The sequence below is a fragment of the Balaenoptera musculus genome, chromosome 21 (assembly GCF_009873245.2).
Source record: "Balaenoptera musculus isolate JJ_BM4_2016_0621 chromosome 21, mBalMus1.pri.v3, whole genome shotgun sequence".
NCBI classification, from domain to species: Eukaryota; Metazoa; Chordata; class Mammalia; order Artiodactyla; family Balaenopteridae; genus Balaenoptera; species Balaenoptera musculus.
This window is the reverse complement of record NC_045805.1, coordinates 31,930,913-31,953,698: the sequence shown is the minus strand read 5'-3', so window position 1 is coordinate 31,953,698 and position 22,786 is coordinate 31,930,913. Positions and strand designations below refer to the sequence as shown.

At 36.2% G+C, this 22,786-nt stretch overlaps 1 protein-coding gene across 1 annotated transcript in view; it reads left to right on the top strand.

The window, feature by feature from the left end:
* Positions 1 to 22,786, top strand: part of ADAM32 (ADAM metallopeptidase domain 32) — a 176,573-nt gene that overhangs the window by 143,784 nt on the left and 10,003 nt on the right. Inside the window, exons 15-17 of the mRNA XM_036838636.1 lie at positions 367 to 472; positions 831 to 1,011; positions 4,790 to 4,873. Of these exons, the coding sequence (XP_036694531.1) occupies positions 367 to 472; positions 831 to 1,011; positions 4,790 to 4,873 (371 nt within the window). The remainder of the gene's footprint in view (positions 1 to 366; positions 473 to 830; positions 1,012 to 4,789; positions 4,874 to 22,786) is intronic.

Here is a 22,786-nt window from a genome sequence, read left to right as displayed (position 1 = left end):
TTAATGAGATTTTTTTATACACCTGGCTTTTTATAAATTCCTACTCAGAATCTAGGAGAACAAGTATAGTTTTCTCTCTCTTGTCTTCTTTCATAGAGCCCTCTCAAGGTTTACACTTCTATAGCTCTCCCCTATCCTCATAATATCTTTTGTGATGGAAATGACTGAAAATGAAGTAAAAGGAGAAATAACCATGAGCATTACTTTTCACTTTAATCATTTCTCTTTTCTTACAACGTCACTAGGAAACTTTTGAATAGATGATAATAATAGAGAAAAAAGCATAAGAAACATAAATATATGAGGAAATTGAGGAAGATGGAAAAAAAGGAAGTTTTAATCCAAATATATTTCTAACTTTGACAGGTTCAAAAAATGCTCCATTTGCCTGCTATGAAGAAATACAGTCTCAAACTGATAGGTTTGGGAACTGTGGTAGAGAAGGAAACAGATATAAATTTTGTGCATGGAGGTATGCTATGCAAATATTAAAGATACTTCTCTTATGTTCTGTAAGATTCTGTTTTTAGTTTTTCTCTATATATGTCATTCATTCCAGTGGTTTCAAGTATCACATGTGTATGGGAGTAAATCTGAAATCAAAATCTGTAGCCTTGGCATCTTTCTTGTGTTACAGGCTTATTAAGCCTGTATCAATGGCTTTCCTTTTTACTTTAAATGTTAGCATTAAAGTGTTACACTTTCCTTAGATATACTGCCATAAATCTAGAACCATTGTTTATTTTTACTTTTTTGTCAAAGAAAGCAATCTGATGCATTCCTAATAAATGCCTAATGCATAATAATCATATAATTTATTATGTTTGCAGGAATCTTATATGTGGCAGATTAATTTGTACCTACCCCTTTCAAACTCCTTTCCTTCGAGACGGTGCTTCTGTGATTTATGCTTTTGTACGAAATACTGTATGTATAACTATGCACTACACAACGACGGGTAGAGAAGATCCAATGATGGTCAAAAGTGGCTCTATTTGTGATACTGGGAGGGTAAATGACTTAAAATCTATTTTTAAAAATCTAGTTTTATTAATTCCTTTAATAAATATTGCAGTTAATTACTAGTGCTTTGTAAACTTGAATATTTGGTTAAGGAGAAAATGAATAAGCTTCAATTGGTCTCTGAGGGAAATGAGAGTTGTTTGATCCCCGTTAGAATTTCAGTGTTGTGAACAAGGAAAACCCAAGTGTTCTGGGGCTGGAGTGGGGAAGAGAGAAATCTTGGGAATACTTGTACTTGTAGTTAAATATTCCATAATGTGGAAATTCACTTTTCTTCTTGGAGAAGAAAGAAGAAATCCCACTTAGTAATATATGTCTCTTTGCGGCCCAGTAGATAAGAGCACAACTTAGATGGGGCTGCTAAGAATCAGTCTTCACCTCTTAGTTTTTGACATTTTGCAAGTTACCTAACCAGTCTGAGATACCACAACTGTATGTAAAGTGGGGATAATAATAACATTTACTCTATGGAGTTATTGCAAAGATTAAATGAGATAATAGTATAAAGTGCTTAGCACAATGCCCAGCACATAGTAAGAGCTAAATATAGGTTGGCTATTATTATTTATTGTTATTATAATTTGTTATCTATGAGACCAACCAGCCAAATCTGGAGAAAACATAGAGGGAATAAATTTACTTCAAAATCTCTACATTCTAAAAGGAGTTGTTAGACACACCACGGAGGCCAAGAACTAATGAGAAGACTGAACACATTAAAGGCTTAAAAGGGTTAGGGTGTTGGGGTTTAGAAAGGGTTTTGTGAGGCCATTTCTCTGAAGAGTGTTGTGATTTCATGTTTGAAAGGAAATCATTTTCACATACATTATTTCATTTTAACCTTGAAACAAATCTCAAATAGTTTAGAAAAAGTATTATTGTACTCATTTAAGAAAACTGCAACTTAGGGAAGTTGATATTGCTAGAAATAAGGGAGTTGGGAATATATCCTTAATCCTCTGATTATTATACTTTATACTTAAAAGAATTAATATTTGGATGTTTAATACATTCCATAATAGAATGTTAGGTATCTGTAGTATATTTTAATGAAAACTTCTAATATCTTTCTTAGGAACTCGAATAATAGCACATATTTAGTGAAAACTCCTGATTATTGAATTGATTTTCTTTCTATGCAAACTTTCAACATGTGCAGTAATACAGAATATTATTTAAACTGTGCTCTTAGGGATGGTTTTGTTAGATTTCAGGCTATTGTAATTAAAAGTGATTTTTTGATTATGATTTTTTTTATGTCAATCTTGTTTCATTTGTTTCTCCCATTTCCCTGCCCTGAATCATTTTTTTGGACAGTTTTTAAAGAACAATTTTAGATTCACAACAAAACGGAAAGGATGTTAGAGGGATTTCCTACATGCCCTCTTGGCCCCACACAGGCATGTCTTCCCCGTTACTAACATCGCCCACCAGTGTGGTACAGTTGTTACAATTGATCAACCTACATTGACACATGCTTATCACACAAAGAAAATAGTTTACGTAAAGCTATTGTACATCCTATTAGTTTCTGACCTATATTATTTTCCTTCTCTCTTAAGAACTTCTTTTAACATGTCTTGCAAGACAGCTCTCTTAGCGAAAAATTCCCTCCATTTTTGTGTGTCTGAAAAAGTCTTTATCTCTCTTTCACTTTTGAAGGATAATTTTGCGGTATATAGAATTCTAGGTTGGGGATTTTTTTTCTGTCAATACTTTAAATATTTTGCTCCACTCTTCTGACTGCCTGGTTTCTGAGGAGAAGTCAGATGTAATTCTTATCTTTGTTAGTCTATAAGGCTTTTAAAAAAAGTTTTGCTTTTTTCAGGATTTATTCTTTGATTTTCTGTTTGAACACAATATGCCTAGGTGTAGGGGTTTGTTAGTTTGTTTGTTTGTTTGGCATTTATCCTGCTTATTGTTATCTGAGATTCCTGGAACTGTGGTTTGGTGTCTGACATTAATTTGGGGGAAATCCTTAGTCATTATTGTTTCAAATATTTCTTCCGTTCCTTTTTCTTTTTCTTCTGGCATTTCCATTACATATATGTTATACCTTTTGTAGTTGTCCCACAGTCCTTGGATATTCTGTGTTATTTTTTTGTCTTTGTTCTTTTTGCTTTTTCATTTTCAAGGATTCTATTGATATATCCTCTAGCTCAGAGATTCTTCCCTCAGCTATGTCCAGTGTACTAATAAGCCCATTAAAGGCATTTATTCATTTTTGTTACAGTGTTGTTGTTTTTTTCATTCCAGCATTTATTTTTATTTTTTTCTTAGGATTGCTGTCTCTCTGCTTCCATCTCCCATCTGTTCTTGCATACTGTCTGCTTCATCTATTAGAGCCCTTAGCATATTAATCATAGTTGTTTTAAACTCCTGGTCTGATAATTTCAGTATCCCTGACATGTATGGTTCTGATACTTTCTCCGTTTTTCCAACTGTGTTTTTTAGTTTTTAGTATAACCTTATCTGTTTTCTTGAGAGCTGGACATGATGAACCAGATAAGAGAACTGCTGTAAATAGACCTTTAGAAATGTGGTGGTGAGGTGTTGTGGGAAGGGGAAGTGTTCTTTAGTCCTATGGACAGGTCTGAGTCTTTCAGTGAACCTGTGCCTCTGGACTGTGAACTTCACAAGTGTTTCTCATGTTTTTTCTCCTCCCTTAGATGGGACAGGATGGCTGGAGGGGGCTGGAGTTGGGTATTTCTCTTCTTATACATGGGAGGTTAGAGCTGACTGAAATTGGGTATTTCCCTTCCCCCAGATCAGTTAGGCTCTGATAAAACACCACCAGATTAGGCTCTAGTTAACTAGTTTCTCCTGAGGGCAAGCTTGCTAAGAACAGAGTGCTCTGGCTACTTCAGAATGGTTGCTTTTCCCCCTCCTCCTGCCAGAAGACAAGAAATTATTTTTCTCTAATATTTACTGTGAGAACCCGGTTGAGCTCCTGGATGTACATCTCACAAAACTGTGGGGCTCTCCTGGAGTTCCTAACTCTCAGAGGTGTCTGTATTGAGCCTCCAGCAATTCATCAATTACAGTTCAGACTTTCCTACCCTGGCACGGGTACCTGAGGAGGTTTCCGCTTGTGAATCTTTTCTCTGGTAAGCTGTGACTCCTTGTGTTCACTTGTCTGTCTCTCCAATTTGGGGGCAGTGGTTTGCCCCCAAATCACTTCTTTTATGGATCCTAAAAGAGTTGTTGCTTCTTCAGTCTGTTCAACTTTTTACTTGTTGTTAGGATGGAGTGGCAACTTCCAAACTCCTTAAATGGGGAACCGAATACCAGAAGCCTGAATCATTTCTTTAAAATTTATTTTAAAAAATAGACTTTATTTTTTAGGGAAGTTTTAGGTTCACATCAAAAGTTGTAGAAAGTACAGGGAGTTCCCATAACCACTTACCCCACAGAAGTGCAGACACGTACACTATCCACAATCCTACACTATTACATCATCCTCACCCAAAGTCCATAGTTTACATTAGACTTATCGGAAAAATCCCCAAATATTTGTAGCTTACACTACACATTTCTAAATAACACTTATGCCAAAGGAGAAATCTCAAGAGAAATTGAAAAATATTTTTAATTAAAATGAAAATACAACATATAAAAATTTGTGGGTTACAGCAAAAGCAGTACTTAATGGAAATTTACTGCATTGAATGGCTGTGGTCTTATGTTATAAAATTACTGATGGTAATGTTACAATAACTGGACTCCTCTAACTCAGAAAAAAAAATTTTTATGTGTTTTTCTTTAGATTTGTGTAAATCGTGAATGTGTAGAATCAAGGATACTTGCAGACAGATCATATAATTGTTCACTAAAGTGCAATGGACATGGAGTAAGTAAGCACATGATTCAGGTTTTCCCAAATCACCTCTCTTGGACACTTTTCAGCATCATTTGTTAATTTATTCAACGTTTATTGGGTTCCTACTGTGTTCTAGGACATGTTGTATCTACTTAAAATGTGGGGCTGAATTGGGTTACTAAATTTGTAGCCATATGTTTTAGAGGACATTGTACAGAATTAAATTGCTGATGACTCTAACAAATTTATTTTTACAGTTGGGCACTTTTCAGAGGTATTAAATATTCCAGTAAATACATTAACCTGTTCGTTACGCGAAGATAATTAAACTAAAGTGTGTGTGTCTATGAATATATAGGGTGAGGGAAAATTATTGGTTTTATCCCTCATTTTGTAATAGACTTTTTTAAATTTTTCCCAATGAGACCAATTTACTTCCCATACCAAAAAAGTAAAAGTGCAGTGGATAGAAGGTTGGATTGTCGATCTCAAGTGATAGTAGAACACTCCTATTTTATTTTGTTTCATTTTTTTTAAAAATTGGAGTATAGTTGATTTACAATGTTGTGTTAGTTTCAGGTGTACAGCAAAGTGGATCAGTTATACATATACATATATCTGTTCTTTTTTAGATTTTTTTCCCATATAGGTTATTATAGAATACTGAGTAGAGTTCCCTGTGCTATACAGTAGGTCCTTATTAGTTATCTATTTTATATACAGTAGTGTGTATATGTTAATCCCAAACACTTAATTTATCCCTCCCCCACCTCCTTTTGCCTTTGGTAACCATAAGTTTGTTTTCTACATCTGTGACTCTTTCTGTTTTGTAAATAAGTTCATTTGTACCATTTTTCAGATTCCACACATAGGCAATATCATATGATATTTGTCTTTCTCTGACTTACTTCACTTAGTATGATAATACCTAGGTCCACCCATGTTGCTGCAAATGGCATTATTTCATTCTTTATTATGGCTGAGGAATATTCCATTGTATATGTGTACCACATCTTCTTTACCCACTCCACTGTTGATGGACATTTAGGTTGCTTCCATGTCTTTGCTATTGTAAATAGTGCTGCAGTGAATATTGGGCTGCATGTATTTTTTCTTTCTTTTTAAAACTTTTAATTTTATATTGGAATATAGTTGATTAACAATGTTGTGTTAGTTTCAGATGTACAGCAAAGTGATTCAGTCACACATATACATGTATCTATTCTTTTTCAAATTATTTTCCCATTTAGGTTGTTACATAATATTGAGCAGAGTTCCCTGTGCTATACAGTAGGTCCTTGTTGGTTACCCATTTTAAATATAGCAGTGTGTTCATGTCAATCCCCAACTGCCTAACTATCCCTTCTCCCCACCCTTCCCCCCCGGTAACCATAAGTTCATTCTCTAAGTCTGTGAGTGTTTCTGTTTTATAAATAAGTTCATTTGTATCATTTCTTTTTAGATTCTGCATATAAGCAATATCATATTTCTCTTTCTCTGTCTGACTTACTTCACTCAGCATGACAGTCTCTAGGTCCATCCATGTTGCTGCAAATGGCATTATTTCATTCCTTTTAATGGCTGAGTAATATTCCATTGTATATATGTACCACATCTTCTTTATCTACTCCTCTGTTGATGGACATTTAGGTTGCTTCCATGTCTTGGCTGTTGTAAATAGTGCTGCAGTGAACACCGGGGCGCATGTATCCTTTCGGACCATGTTTTTCTCCAGATATATGTCCAGGAGTGGGATTGCAGGATCGTATGGTAGCTCTATTTTTAGCTTTTTAAGGAACCTCCATAATGTTCTCCATAGTGGCTGCACCAATTTACATTGACACCAACAGTGTAGGAGGGTTCCCTTCTCTCCACACCCTCTGCAGCATTTATTATTTGTGGATTTTTTTGATGATAGCCATTTTGCCTGGTTTGAGGTGATGTCTCTTTGTAGTTTTGATTTGCATTTCTCTAATAATTAGTGATGTTGAACTTCTTTTCATGTGCCTCTTGGCCATCTGTATGTTGTCTTTGGAGAAATGTCTATTTAGGTCTTCTGCCCATGTTTTGATTGGGTTGTTTTCTTTTGATGATATTAAGTCTTACAAGCTGGTTGTAAATTTTGGAGACTAATCCCTTGTTGGTCACATCATTGCCAGATATTTGCTCCCATTCTATGGGTTGTCTTTTTGTTTTGTTTATGGTGTCCTTTGCTGTGCAAAAGCTTTTGAGCTTAATTAGGTCCCATTTGTTTATTTTTGTTTTTATTTCCATTATTCTGGGAGACCGATCGAAAAAGATATTGCTTTGATTTATGTCAGAGAGTGTTCCGCCTATGTTTTCTTTTAAGAGTTTTACAGTGTCCTCTCTCACATTTAGGTCTAATCCATTTTGAGCTTATTTTTGTGTATGGTGTTAAAGAATGTTCTAATTTCATTTTTTTACACGTAGCTGTCCAGTTTTCACAGCACCATTTATTGAAGTGACTGTTTTTCCTCTATTGTATAGTCTTGCCTCCTTTGTCGCAAATTAATTGACCATAGGTGCATGGGTTTATTTCTGGGCTTTCTGTCCTGTTCCATTGATCTATAAGTCTGTCATTGTGCCAGTATCATACTGTTTTGGTGACTGTAGCTTTATAGTATAGTCTGAAGTCAGGGAGCTGATTCCTCCATCTTTGTTTTTCTTTCTCAAGGTTGCTTTCGCTCTCCAGGGTCTTTGTGTTTCCATACAGATTTTAAGATCTTTTTTGTTGTCCTAGGTCTGCAAAACATGCCATTGGTATTTTGATAGCGATTGCATTGAGTCTGTAGATCGCCTTGGGTAGTATAGTCATTTTGACAATATTTATTCTTCCAATCAAAGAACATGGTATATCTTTCCATCTGTTTGTGTCATATTCAATATCGTGCATCAGCATCTTACAGTTTTCAGAGTACGGGTCGTTTGCCTCCTTAGGTAGGTTTACTCCCAGGTATTTTATTCTTTTTGATGTGATGGTTAATGGAATTGTTTCCTTATTTTCTCTTTCTGGTCTTTTGTTGTTAGTGTATAGAAATGCAACAGATTTCTATGTATTAATTTTGTATCCTGCAGCTTTACTGAATTCATTGATGAACTCTAGTAGTTTTCTGGTAGAACCTTCAGGATTTTCTATGTATGGTACCATATCATCTGTAAATAGTGACAGTTTTACTTCTTCTCTTCCAATTTGTATTCCTTTTATTTCATTTTCTTCTCTGATTGCTATGGTTAGGACTTCCAAAATTATGTTGAACAATAGTGGTGAGAGTGGACATCCTTGTCTTATTCCTTATCTTAGAGGAAATGCTTTCAGCTTTTCACCATTGAGTATGATGTTAGCTGTGGGCTTGTCATATATTGCCTTTATTACGTTCAGGTATATTCCCTCTATGCCCACATCCTGAAGAGTTTTTGTCATAAATGGGTGTTGAATTTTGTCAAAGGCTTTTTCTGGATCTATTGAGATGATCATATAGTTTTTATTCTTCAATTTTCTAATGTGGTGTATCACACTGATTGATTTGTGGATACTGAAAAATCCTTGCATCCCTGGGATATATCCCACTTGATCATGGTATATGATTCTTTGAATGTTTTGTTGGATTCGATTTACTAGTATTTTATTGAGGATTTTTTCATCATGTTCATCAGTGATATTGGCCTGTAATTTTCTTTTTATGTGATATCTTTGTCTGGTTTTGGTATTGGGGTGATGGTGCCCTCACAGAATGAGTTTGGGAGTCTTCCTTCCTCTGCAGTTTTCTGGAAGAGTTTCAGAGAGTAGGTGTTGACTGTTCTCTAAATGTTTGGTAGAATTTGCCTGTGAAGCTATCTGGTCCTGGACTTCTGTTTGTTGGGAATTTTTTACTTACAGTTTCAGTTTTAGAACTTGTGATTGGTCTGTTCATATTTTCTATTTCTTCCTGGTACAGTCTTGTCCATTTCTTCTAGGTTTTCCATTTTATTGGCCTGTATAGTCTCTTATGATCCTTTGTATTTCTGTGGTGTCAGTTGTAACTTCTTTTTCTTTTCTAGTTTTATTGATTTGAGACCTCTCCTTTTCTTTTTGCTTTCCTTGATGAGTCTGGCTAAAGGTTTATCAATTTTGTTTATCTTTTCAAAGAACCAGCTTTTAGTTTCATAGATATTTTCTATTGTCTCTTTGTTTGATTTCATTTGTTTCTGCTCTGATCTTTATGATTTATTTCTTTCTACTAACTTTGGGTTTTGTTTCTTCTCCTTTCTCTGGTTGCTTTAGGTGTAAGGTTAGGTTGCTTACTTGAGATTTTTTTCCCCTGCTGTATGACTGTATTGCTATAAACTTTCAATATTTAGTTTTATGAGCTGTTTGTATATTTTGGAAATTAAGCCCTTGTTGGTCACATGGTTTGCAGATATTTTCTCCCATTCTGTAGGTTTTCTTTTCATTTTGTTGATGGTTTCTTTTGCTGTGCAAAAGCTTCTAAGTTTGATTAGGTTTCATTTGTTTATTTTGTTTCTATTTCTATTGTCTTGGGAGACTGACCTAAGAAAACATTGGTACGCTTTATGTCAGAGAATGTTTTGCCTGTGATCTCTTCTAGGCTTATGTTTAAGTGTTTAAGGCATTTCAAGTTTAATTTTTTTATGGTTTGAGGCTGTGTTCTAACTTCATTCATTACATGAAGCTGTCCAACTTTCCCAGCACCACTTGCTGAAGAGACTGTCTTTTTTCCCATGGTATATTCTTGCCTCCTTTGTCAAAGATTAATTGACTGTAACTGTGTGGGTTTATTTCTGGGCTGCCTATTCTGTTGCATTGGTTGATATATCTGTTTTTGTGCCAATTCCACACTGTTTTGATTACTGTGGCTTGGTAATATTGTCTGAAGTCTGGGAGGGTTATGCCTCCCGCTTTGTTCTCTTTCCTTAGGGTCGCTTTGGCAATTCTGGGTCTTTTATGGTTCCTTATAAATTTTAGGATTATTTGTATTTTCTTAATATATGCATTTATTGCTATAAATTTCTAAGAGCTGCTTTTACAGAACCCCAGTTTTTGTCCGTGTTGTTTCCATTTTTATTTGTTTTGAGATTTTAAAATGTCCTTTTTAATTTCTTTCTTGACCTATTGGTTGTTCAGGAGTGTGTTGTTTAATTTCTACATGTTTGTGAATTTTCCAGCTTTCCTGCTGTTGATTTCTAGTTTCATATCGTGTTGGTCAAGTAGATACTTTGTATGTTTTCAATTTTCTTAAATTTGCTAAAATTTGTATTGTGGCTTATTATATGACCTATCCTTGGTAATGTTCCATGTACACTTGAGAAGAATATGTATTCTGCTGCTCTTGGGTGGAATGTTCTATATATATCTGTTAGGTCGATTTGGTATAAAGTATAGCTCAGGTCCAGCATTTCTTTGTGATTTTTTGTCTGGATTATCTTTCCATTGTTGAAAGTGGAGTATTGAAGTATCTTACTATTATTGTCTTGTTGTCAATTTCTCCTTTCAGTATTTGCTTAGTATATTAGGTGCTCTGATGTTGGGTGTGTATATTCACAATTGCTATATCTTGCAGAGTTGACCACTTTATAATTATATAATGATCTTCTTTTTGTCTTGTTACCATTTTTTGGCTTAAAGCCTTTTTTTGTCTGATATAAGTATAGCTACCCCCTCTTTCTTTTGGGTTCCATTTACATGGGATATTTTTACATCTCTTTACTTGGAGGCTATGTGATTCTCTTGAAGGCAGACTTAGTTGGGTCTTGTTTTTTTATCCATTCAGCCACTCTGACCTTTGATTGATTAATTAATTTCATGTATTAGGGTAACTATTGATATGTAAGTACTTAGTAATGCCATCTCTTTCATTACTTTTTGGCTGGTTTTTTGTTGTTTGTTTGTTTTAGTTCCCTTATTCTTTTTTTCCTTCTCTTTTTGCCTATCTTTATGAATTCATGATTTTCTATGGTGGTATGCTATGATTGCCCTCTATTTATCCTTTATGAATCTACTATAGGTTTTTGCTTCATGGTTACCATGAGGTTTACATAAAGCATCTTATAGATAAAACAGTCCATTTTAAGCTGATTGTAACTTAACTTTGATCACACACAAAAGCTCTACCCTACTATCTCCCCCTTTTTTGTTTTTGATGTCATAATTTACCTCTTTTCATATTGTGCATGCATTAGCAAATTATAGTGATTATTTTAATACTTTTTCCCTTTAACCTGTATACTATTGTTCAGTAGTTAACACACCATTCCCTTACAGATTTAGTTTTTAAAATCTGTCTATTTACCTTTATGAGTGTGTTGTATGTTTTCATGTTACTAATTATCATCTTTTTATTTCAGGTGGAAGAAATTCTTTCAGCATTTCTTGTAAGGCAGGTATAGTGGTGATGAATTTCCTCAGTTCTTGTTTGTCTCGGAGAGTTTTTATTTCTCTTTTACTTTTGAAGGATATGTTTGCCAGTTAAAGTATTCTTGACTGACTTTTTTATTCTTTCGACACACTGAATATATCATTTTATTCTGTCCTGGCCTGTACCTACTGGGTTTCTATTTGTAGATTACAATCATTTTTTTTCTCTTGCTTTATTTTATGATTCTCTCGTTGTCTTTGATTTTTGTCAATGTAATTATAATACATCTTGGAGAAGGTCATTTTGCATTGAGATAATGGAGTGATCTATTCGCTTTGTGACTGGATGTTTCAGTCTCTCCCAGGTTTGGGAAGTTCTCAGCTATTATTTTTTTAAATAGACTTTCTGCCCCCTTTCCTCTCTTTTTCCTTTTGGAACTCCAATTATTCTAATATCTGTATGTTTGATGGTTTCCCATAGATCACATATGATTTGTTTTCTCTTTTTCAGTATTTTTTCTTTGGCTACACTGACTGGGTTATTTAAAAATTCCTGTCCTTTAGGTCACCAATTCTATCTTCTGTTTGGTCTATGTTGCTGTAGATGACCTATTGCATTTTTCTTTTTATTTATTTAATACTTCATCTCTAGAATTTCTTTTTGGTCCTTTTTTATCGTTTCTACCTCTTCGTTAAATTTCTCATTTTATCCACGTGTTTATCCTGATTTTATTGACTTGTATGTCTGTTGATTCTTGTAGGCAGTTGAGTTTGTAAAAACAGCTAGTTTGAATTCTTTATCAGCTAAATTGCTAAATTCTGTATCTTTGTGTTCAGTTACTGGAGTATTACTGTTATCTTTTGGTAATGACATACTTCCTTGATTCTTTATATTCCTTGCAGTTTTGCATTGCTTTTTTTATATTTGAAATAGTAGTCACCTCCTTAAATCTTTACTAGTTGTCTTCAGGTGGGAGATTTTATTCACTGGTCTTGCTTATGTCTAGGTCTTTCTCTAACTTTATGGATATCTCTGCTCCACATTTCTTTTTTTTTTTTTTTAAACAATTTATTTATTTATGGCTGTGTTGGGTCTTCGTTTCTGTGCAAGGGCTTTCTCTAGTTGTGGCAAGCGGGGTCCACTCTTCATCGCGGTGCACGGGCCTCTCACTATCGTGGCCTCTCTTGTTGCGGAGCACAGGCTCCAGATGCGCAGGCTCAGTAATTGTGGCTCACGGGCCCAGCCGCTCCGCGGCATGTGGGATCTTCCCAGACCAGGGCTCGAACCCGTGTCCCCTGCATTGGTAGGCAGACTCTCAACCACTGCACCACCAGGGAAGCCCTGCTCCACATTTCTTATTCCATTTTGTGGCAGAGTTTTAAGTTTGTGTGTCTTCTATGGTTCTTAAAAACTCACTAAACCAGCTGCTGGAAACCTCTCTTTTGTTTTCCAGAAGGTGTGCTACAGCTCATGTTTGTGCTTTCTCCTTTGCCCAAGGACACTGGCCTGATTTTCTGAGGGCACCCCATGTCTACCAGAGCTTGCTCTTGCCACTGAACTCAAATGTGCATACAAAGAGTGGCCAAAAAGTGGGGGGAGTTGTTGGTTTAGCACTTGGGGCATTGGAGGTGCCTGTGGGTCAGGTGGTGGTGGGATCCTTGGGTGAAGTTCTCCCAGCACCTCATGGACAGGCTTTCTGCTGGAGTACTGAAAGCATTCATCAGGAACCATGTCCCTTTAATGCCCTTTGATATTCTTATCTGCCTCTTTTCTGATATCTGTCCCCCAGTCATAGAGGTGCTGTCTCGGTACTCTGGGTGCTATGGGAAAGAAATAGATTTCTCCAGCTATGTCCTGTATACCTGCGTTAGCTTTGCACTCACTCACTGCTTTCCCTTTCCCCTGAGAGGTCACTGCTGTCTAGTTCAGCCCCATGCTGTGTCACATTGAGGGAGGGGTGGTGCTGGCAAAGTTACTCTTACCCTATCCAATGTGTCCAAACTTATTTATTTATATATTTGCTCCAGAGGAATTCAGGCATCTATTACCAGGAAGGTCGGACTTCTGCAAGGCTCTCTTGTCCATGAGTGTCTGCCCAAGTCAGCACTCTCCAAGTTTTCCCTGACTATAACCAAGAGAGGCTGAGGCCTATTCACTGGCTCCTGCTTCTTCCACAGCTTATACTGTGGTCTGTCTGCCTATTACTTGATGCACAGGTGGGAAAGACTCCTCCTGGGTCCCTTGGTGTATGGTGCTTGATCCTACAACTTCCACAGAGGTGCTTTTGTTCATAGATGGATGCCAAAATTTAGTTGTTGAACAGAGGAGCCAAAAAGAGAGACATATTATGCAACCATGATGCTATCATTACTCCCAAAGTCAGTTTTATTTCTTCCTTTCCAATCTATGTACTTTTTATTTTCTCATCTTTTCTTCCAATATGATGTTAAAAAGGAATGGTGAGAGGGGACTTCCTTGCTTTGTTCCCGATCTTAGCAAGAAGGCTTCTAATCTTACCATTAAGCATAATGTTATTGTAGGTTTTTTTTTTTAAAGATATTCTTTATCAAGTTGAGGAAGTTTTCTTCTATTAACAGCTTTCTGATGGTCTTTTATCATAAATGCCTATTCAATTTTGTCATATAATTTTCTGTAACTGTGGTATGATCATGTGATTTTTATTTAGCCTGTTGGTTTATGATGGATTACATTAACTGATTTTCCAAGTGTTGAACAATTCTTCCATACTTGAGACAAAATTCACTTGGTTGTGGTGTATATTTCTTATACGTTGTTGGAATTGATTTGCTAATATTTTGTTGAAGATTTTTGCATCTTCATTCATGAGAGATATTGGTCTGTAGTTTTCTTTTCTTGTAAGGTCTTTGTCTGTGTTTTGTACTAGGGTAATGCTGGCCTATAAAATGTGTTAAGAAGTATTCACTCTACTTCTAACTTCTGAAAGAAATTGTAGAGAATTAGTATGATTTCTTTCTTAAATGTTTGGTAGAATTCACCAGAAAATCCAGCTGGACCAATGCTTTTTGTTATGGAAGGTTATTAATTATTGATTGAATTTATTTAATAAATATAGGCTATTCATATTGTTTATTTTTGTGTGAATTTTGTCATATTTTGTCTTTCAAGGACTTGGTTTATTTCATCAGTGTTATCAAATTTGTTGGCATAGAGTTTTTGATATTATCCCTTTATTATCTTTTTAATGTCCATGGGATCTGTAGTGATGTCCCCTCTTTCATGTCTGATATTAGTAATTTGTGTCTTCTCTCTTTTTTCTTAGCCCAGTTAGAATCTTCTCCATTTTATTGATCTTTTCAGAGAATCCACATTTGGTTTTGTTTATTTTCTCTGTTGATTTTCTGTTTTCAAGTTCATTGATTTCTGCTCTGTTAATTATTTTTTCTTTTCATATTGATATTAATTTACTGTTCATTTTCTAGTTTCATAAGGTAGAAGTTTAGATGATTGATTTTATATCTTTCTTGTTTTCTTATGTATGCATTCAATGCTAGAAATTTTCCTTTAAGGACCTCTTTTGCTGCATCAGATAGATTTGATAAACTGTATTTCCTCTTTCATTTAGTTCAACATATTTAAAATTTTCTCTTGATATTTCTTTTTTGACTCATGTGTTACGTAGAAGTGTGTTTTTTAATTTTCAAGTATTGGGGAAGTTTCCAGGTATTTTCCTAGTGCTGATTTCTAGTTTAAAGCCATTGTGATCTGAGAGCAGACATTGTATGATTTCTCTTCTTTTAAATATTGGTAAGGTGTGTTTTATGGCCCAGAATGTGGTCTATCTGGGTTCCATGTGAGGAGAGAAGAATGTATATTCTCCTGTTGTTAAATGAAGTAGTGAGTAGATGTTAATTATATCCAGTTGATTGATGGTGTTGTGGATTTCAACTGTGTCCTTACTGATTTTCTTCTTCCAGCTGGATCTGTCTATTCCTGACAGTGGGGTTTTGAAGTCTCCAACTATTACAGTAGATTCATCTGTTTCTCCTTGTGGTTGTATTGGTTTTTGCCTCATGTAGTTTGGGGCTCTTTTGTTAGGCACCTACACATTAATGATGTGCAAAGATGTTGCCAACTAGTATCCATCCCTGGAGAGTATCTCAGTAGGCCTTTAGATGTGTGCCAAACCAGAAGACTGCCCTTCAGGGTGAAGCTTCAAGACAAGCAAATAAGCCTGTTCAATAGAACGGCCTGTGGTATATTTCAGTCTTCTGTCTTGGTGCTATGCCCTGGAGGTGGTTGCCAGCTCAAAACTGTCTTTCTGTTTATTACAGCCCCCTAGGAATCATGAATGCAAGTCCCACTGGCCTCCAGAGCCAGGAGATCAAGGGGTATCCCCTAAGCGGGAATTGCAGAATCCTGGGTGCAACATGCTTGCACAAGCTCCTTCCTGGGAGATCCCAGTGACCTGTAAAGAGGCAGGGATAGAGCACAAAGTAGGTGTCCACTGGCCTCTGTCTTTGGAGAGTATTTCAGTAGGCCCCTAGATGTGTTAAATTATATGCCTGCCCCTTAAGCCAGAGCTTTAAGATAAGCAAATATGCCTCTTTACTGAACATTTCAACCTGCTGCCTCTGAAGTAGGCCCTGGAGAATACCGAGGTGAGTCTGCACAATCCCTTTAAGAACTGTTTCTTACTTCACTACAGCTTTGTAATTTTCTTTTTGTGTACATGTGTTGCCAATTTTTCTGGTTTTGGTATCAGGGTGATGTTCGCTTTGTAAAATGAGTTAGGAAGCATTCCCTCCGCTTCAGTTTTTTGGAAGAGTTTGAGAAGGATGGGTATTAAATCTTCTTTGAATGTTTGGTAGAAATCACTTGTGAAGCCATATGGTCCTGGAGTTTTGTTTTGGGGAGCTTTTTTTTTTTTTAATTTTTAAAATTTATTTATTTTTATATTTATGGCTGTGTTGGGTCTTCGTTTCTGTGCGAGGGCTTTCTCCAGTTGCGGCAAGTGGGGGCCACTCTTCATCGCGGTGTGCGGGCCTCTCACTGTCGCAGCCTCTCTTGTTGCGGAGCACAGGCTCCAGACGCGCAGGCTCAGTAATTGTGGCTCACAGGCCTAGCTGCTCCGCGGCATGTGGGATCTTCCCAGACCAGGGCTCGAACCCGTGTCCCCTGCATTGGCAGGCAGATTCTCAACCACTGCACCACCAGGGAAGCCCTGGGGAGCTTTTTGATTACTGTTTCAATTTCTGTACTAGTGATCGGCCTTGCAGATTTTCAGTTTTTTCATAAATCAGTCTTGACAGATTGTATGATTCTAAGAATATGTCCATTTATTTAATTTCATTTTCATTTATTTATTTTTTAACATCTTTTTTGGAGTATAATTACTTTACAATGGTGTGTTAGTTTCTGCTTTATAACAAAGTGAATCAGCTATACGTATACATATATCCCCATCTCCCTTCCCTCTTGCATCTCCCCCCCACCCTCCCTATCCCACCCCTCTAGGTGGGAACAAAGCACCAAGCTGATCTCTCTGTGCTATGCGGCTGCTTCCCACTAGCTATCTATTTTACATTTGGTAGTGTATATATGTCCATGCCACTCTCTCATTTTGTCCCAGCTTACCCTTCCCCTCCCTGTGTCCTCAAGTCCATTCTCTACATCTGTGTCTTTACTCCTGTCCTTCCCCTAGGTTCTTCAGAACCTTTTTTTTTTTAGATTCCATATATATGTGTTAGCATATGGTATTTGTTTTTCTCTTTCTGACTTACTTCACACTGTATGACTGACTCTAGGTCCATCCACCTCACTACAAATAACTCAATTTCATTTCTTTTTATGGCTGGGTAATATTCCATTGTATATATGTGCCACATCTTCTTTTTTTTTTTTTTTTAATTATTTTTTTGACATTTAAATGTTTTTATTTTTTTTATTTTTATTTATTTTTTAAACATCTTTATTGAAGTGTAATTGCCTTACAATGGTGTGTTAGCTTCTGCTTTATAACAAAGTGAATCAGTTATACATATACAATATGTTCCCATTTCTCTTCCCTCTTGCATCTCCCTCCCTCCCACCCTCCCCATCCCACCCCTCTAGGTGGTCACAAAGCACCGAGCTGATCTCCCTGTGCTATGTGGCTGCTTCCCACTAGTTATCTATTTTACATTTGGTAGTGTATATATGTCCATGACACTCTCTTACCCTGTCACATCTCACCCCACCCCCTCCCCATATCCTCAAGTCCATTCTCTAGTAGGTCTGTGTCTTTATTCCTGTCTTGCCACTAGGTTCTTCATGGCCTTTTTTTTTTTTTTTTTTTTCCCTTAGATTCCGTATATATGTGTTAGCATACTGTATTTGTTTTTCTCTTTCTGACTTACTTCACTCTGTATGACAGACTCTAACTCCATCCACCTCATTACAAATACCTCCATTTCATTTCTTTTTATGGCTGAGTAATATTCCATTGTATATATGTGCCACATCTTCTTTATCCATCCATTTGTCAATGGACACTTAGGTTGCTTCCATGTCCTGACTATTGTAAATAGTGCTGCAATGAAGGTTGTGGTGCATGACTCTTTTTGAATTATGGTTTTCTCAGGGTATATGCCCAGCAGTGGGATTGCTGGGTCATATGGTAGTTCTATTTTTAGTTTTTTAAGGAACCTCCATACTGTTCTCCATAGTGGCTGTATCAATTTACATTCCCACCAACAGTACAAGAGGGTTCCATTTTCTCCACACCCTTTCCAGCATTTATTGATTGTAGATTTTTGATGATGGCCATTCTGACTGGTGTGAGGTGATACCTCATTGTAATTTTGATTTGCATTTCTCTAATGATTAGTGATGTTGAGCATCCTTTCATGTGTTTGTTGGCAATCTGTATATCTTCTTTGGAGAAATGTCTGTTTAGGTCTTCTGCCCATTTTTGGATTGGGTTGTTTTCTTTTTGATATTGAGCTGCATGAGCTGCTTGTATATTTTGGAGATTAATCCTTTGTCAGTTGCTTCATTTGCAAATATTTTCTCCCATTCTGAGGGTTGTCTTTTGGTCTTGTTTATGGTTTCCTTTGCTTGCAAAAGCTTTTAAGTTTCATTAGGTCCCATTTGTTTATTTTTGTTTTTATTTCCCTTTCTCTAGGAGGTGGGTCAAAAAGGACCTTGCTGTGATTTATGTCATAGAGTGTTCTGCCTATCATTTCCTCAGTTTGATAGTGTCTGGCCTTACGTTTAGGTCTTTAATCCATTTTGAGTTTATATTTGTGTATGGTGTTAGGGAGTGTTCTAATTTCATTCTTTTACATGTAGCTGTCCAGTTTTCCCAACACCACTTATTGAAGAGGCTGTCTTTTCTCCATTGTATATTCTTGCCTCCTTTATCAAAGATAAGGTGACCATATGTGCGTGGGTTTATCTCTGGGCTTTCTATCCTGTTCCATTGATCTATATTTCAGTTTTTGTGCCAGTAGCATACTGTCTTGATTACTGTAGCTTTGTAGTATAGTCTGTAGTCCGGGGGCCTGATTCCTCTACCTCCGTTTTTCTTCCTCAAGATTGCTTTGGCTATTCGGGGTCTTTTGTGTTTCCATACAAATTGTGAAATTTTTTGTTCTACTTCTGTGAAAAATGCCAGTGGTAGTTTGATAGGGATTGCATTGAATCTGTAGATTGCTTTGGGTAGTATAGTCATTTTCACAATGTTGATTCTTCCAATCCAGGAACATGGTATATCTCTCCGTCTGTTTGTATCATCTTTAATTTCTTTCATCAGTGTCTTATAGTTTTCTGCATACAGGTCTTTTGTCTCCTTAGGTAGGTTTATTCTTAGGTATTTTATTCTTTTATTGCAATGGTAAATGGCAGTGTTTCCTTAATTTCTCTTTCAGATTTGTCATCATTAGTGTAAAGGAATGCAAGAGATTTCTGTGCATTAATTTTGTATCCTTCTACTTCACCAAATTCATTGATTAGCTCTAGTAGTTTTCTGATAGCCTCTTTAGGATTCTCTATATATAGTATTATGTCTTCTGCACACAGTGATAGTTTTCCTTCTTTTCTGATTTGGATTCCTTTTATTTCTTTTTCTTCTCTGAGTGCTGTGGCTAAAACTTCCAAAACTATGTTGAATAATAGTGGTGAGAGTGGGAAACCTTTTCTTGTTCCTGATCTTAGTGGAAATGGTTTCAGTTTTTCACCATTGAGAACTATGTTGGCTGTGGGTTTGTCATATATGGCCTTTATTATGCTGAGGTAAGTTCCCTCTATGACTACTTTCTGGAGTTTTTTTTTTTTTTATCATAAATGGGTGTTGAATTTTGTCAAAAGCTTTTTCTGCATCTATTGAGATGATCATATGGTTTTTCTTCTTCAATTTGTTAATATGGTGTATCACATTGATTGATTTGCATATACTGAAGAATCCTGGAATTCCTGGGATAAACCCCACTTGATCATGGTGTATGATCCTTTTAATATTCTGTTGGATTCTGTTTGCTAGTATTTTGTTGAGGATTTTTGCATCTATTGTTCATCAGTGATATTGGCCTGTAGTTTTCTTTCTTTGTGACATCTTTGCCTGGTTTTGGTATCAGGGTGATGGTGGCCTCCTGGAATGAGTTTGGCAGTGTTCCTCCCTCTGCTATATTTTGGAAGAGTTTGAGAAGGATAGGTATTAGCTCTTCTCTAAATGTTTGGTAGAATTTGCCTGTGAAGCCATCTGGTCCTGGGCTTTTGTTTGTTGGAAGATTTTTAATCACAGTCTCAATTTCAGTGCTTGTGATTGGTCTGTTTATATTTTCCATTTCTTCCTGGTTCAGTCTTGGAAGATTGTGCTTTTCTAAGAATTTGTCCATTTCTTCCAGGTTGTCCATTTTATTGGCATATAGTTATTTCTGGTAATTTCTCATGATCCTTTGTATTTCTGCAGTGTCAGTTGTTAATTTTCCTTTTTCATTTCTAATTCTATTGATTTGAGTCTTCTCCCATTTTTTCTTGATGAGTCTGGCTAATGGTTTATCAATTTTGTTTATCTTCTCAAAGAACAAGCTTTTAGTTTTATTGACCTTTGCTATCATTTCCTTCATTTCTTTTTCATTTATTTCTGATCTGATCTTTATGATTTCTTTCTTTCTGCTAACTTTGGGTTTGTTTTGTTCTTCTTTCTCTGATTGCTTTAGGTGTAAGGTTAGGTTATTTGTTTGAGATTTTTCTTGTTTCTTGAGGTAGGATTGTATTGCTATAAACTTCCCTCTTGAACTGCTTTTGCTGCATCCCATAGGTTTTTGGTAGTCGTGTTTTCATTGTCATTTGTTTGTAGGTATTTTTTGATTTCCTCTTTGATTTCTTCAGTGATCTCTTGGTTATTTAGTAGTGTATTGTTTAGCCTCCATGTGTTTGTATTTTTTACAGTTTTTTCCCTGTAATATCTAGTCTTATAACGTTCTTGTTGGAAAAGATACTTGATACGTTTTCAATTTTCTTAAATTTAACAAGGCTTGATTTGTGACCCAAGATATGATCTATCCTGGAGAATGTTCCATGAGCACTTGAGACGAAAGTGTATTCTGTTGTTTTTGGATGAAATGTCCTATAAATATCAAATAAGTCCATCTTGTTTAATGTGTCATTTATAGCTTGTGTTTCCTTATTTATTTTCCTTTTGGATGATCTGTCCACTGGTGAAAGTGGGGTGTTACAGTCCCCTACTATTATTGTGTTACTGTCGATTTTCCCTTTTATGGCTATTAGCATTTGCCTTATGTATTGAGGTGCTCCTATGTTGGGTGCATAAGTATTTACAATTGTTATATCTTCTTGGATTGATCCCTTTATCATTACGTAGTGTCCTTCTTTGTCTCTTGTAATAGTCTTTATTTTAAAGTCTATTCTGTCTGATATAAGAATTGCTACTCCAGCTTTCTTTTGATTTCCATTTGCATGGAATATCTTTTTCCATCCCCTCACTTTCAGTCTGTATGTGTCCTTAGGTCTGAAGTGGGTCTCTTGTAGACAGCATATATACGGGTCTTATTTTTGTATCCATTCAGCCAGTCTATGTCTTTTGGTTGGAGCATTTAATCCATTTACATTTAAGGTAATTATTGATATGTATATTTCTATTACCATTTTCCTAATTGTTTTGGGTTTGTTATTGTAGGTCTTTTCCTTCTCTTGTGCTTCCTGCCTAGAGTAGTTCCTTTAGCATTTGTTTCAAAGCTGCTTTGGTGGTGCTGAATTCTCTTAGCTTTTGCTTGTCTGTAAAGTTTTTAATTTGTCCGTCGAGTCTGAATGAGATCCTTGCTGGGTAGAGTAATCTTGGTTGTAGGTTTTTCCCTCTCATCACTTTTAATATGTCTTGCCCGTCCCTTCTGGCTTGCAGAATTTCTGCTGAAAGATCAGCTGTTAGCCTTATGGGGATTCCCTTGTATATTATTTGTTACTTTTCCCTTGCTGCTTTTAATATTTTTTCTTTGTATTTAATTTTTGGTAGTTTGGTTAATGCATGTCTTGGCGTTTTTCTCCTTGGATTTGTCCTGTGTTGGACTCTCTGTGCTTCCTGGACTTGATTGACTGTTTCCTTTCCCATATTAGCGAAGTTTTCAACTATAATCTCTTCAAGTATTTTCTCAGTCCCTTTCTTTTTTCTCTTCTTCTCATGGGACCCCTATAAGTTGAATGTTGGTACGTTTAATATTGTCCCCGAAGTGTCTGAGACTGTCCTCATTTCTTTTCATTCTTTTTTCTTTATTCTGCTCTGCAGTAGTTATTTCCACTATTTTATCTTCCAGGTCACTTATCCTTTCTTCTGCCTCAGTTATTCTGCTATTGATTCCTTCTAGAGGATTTTTAAATTTCATTTATTGTGTTGTTCATCATTGTTTGCTCTTTAGTTCTTCTATGTCCTTGTTAAACGTTTCTTGTATTTTCTCTATTCTATTTCCAAGATTTTGGATCATCTTTACTATCATTACTCTGAATTCTTTTTCAGGTAGATGCCTATTTCCTCTTCATTTGTTTGGTCTGGTGGGTTTTTACCTTGCTCCTTCATCTGCTGTTAGGCCTTGTTAAAAAAAACAGAATACTCTGGTATATTTCAAAACTGCTTCCTTTCCCCTCCCCCTGCTGGAAATACAAGGGAATTTTTCTCTGATATTCACTGTGAGAAGCTGGTCCAGCTCCTGGAGGTAAAACTCACAGGTGTGGGGCCCACCCATAACTGGACACTCCTGGAGTTTTTAACTCTCAGGCTTGACCAAACTGAGCCTCCAGTAAGTCAATGACTATTGAATTTTTCCTATTCTGGTACTAATTGCCGTGGGGGTTTCTGCTCTGGTAATTCGTGATCTCTGTGTTTGCCTCTCTGCCGCTCCAGTTTTGGAGGCAGCAGTTTGTCCTGTGACCTTAGTTCTCTGACTGACATAAAAATTGTTGATTTTTCAGCTTGTTCACCTTTTTTTTTTTTTTTTAATATTTTATTTATTTATTTATTTATTTATGGCTGTGTTGGGTCTTCGTTTCTGTGCGAGGGCTTTCTCCAGTTGCGGCAAGTGGGGGCCACTCTTCATCG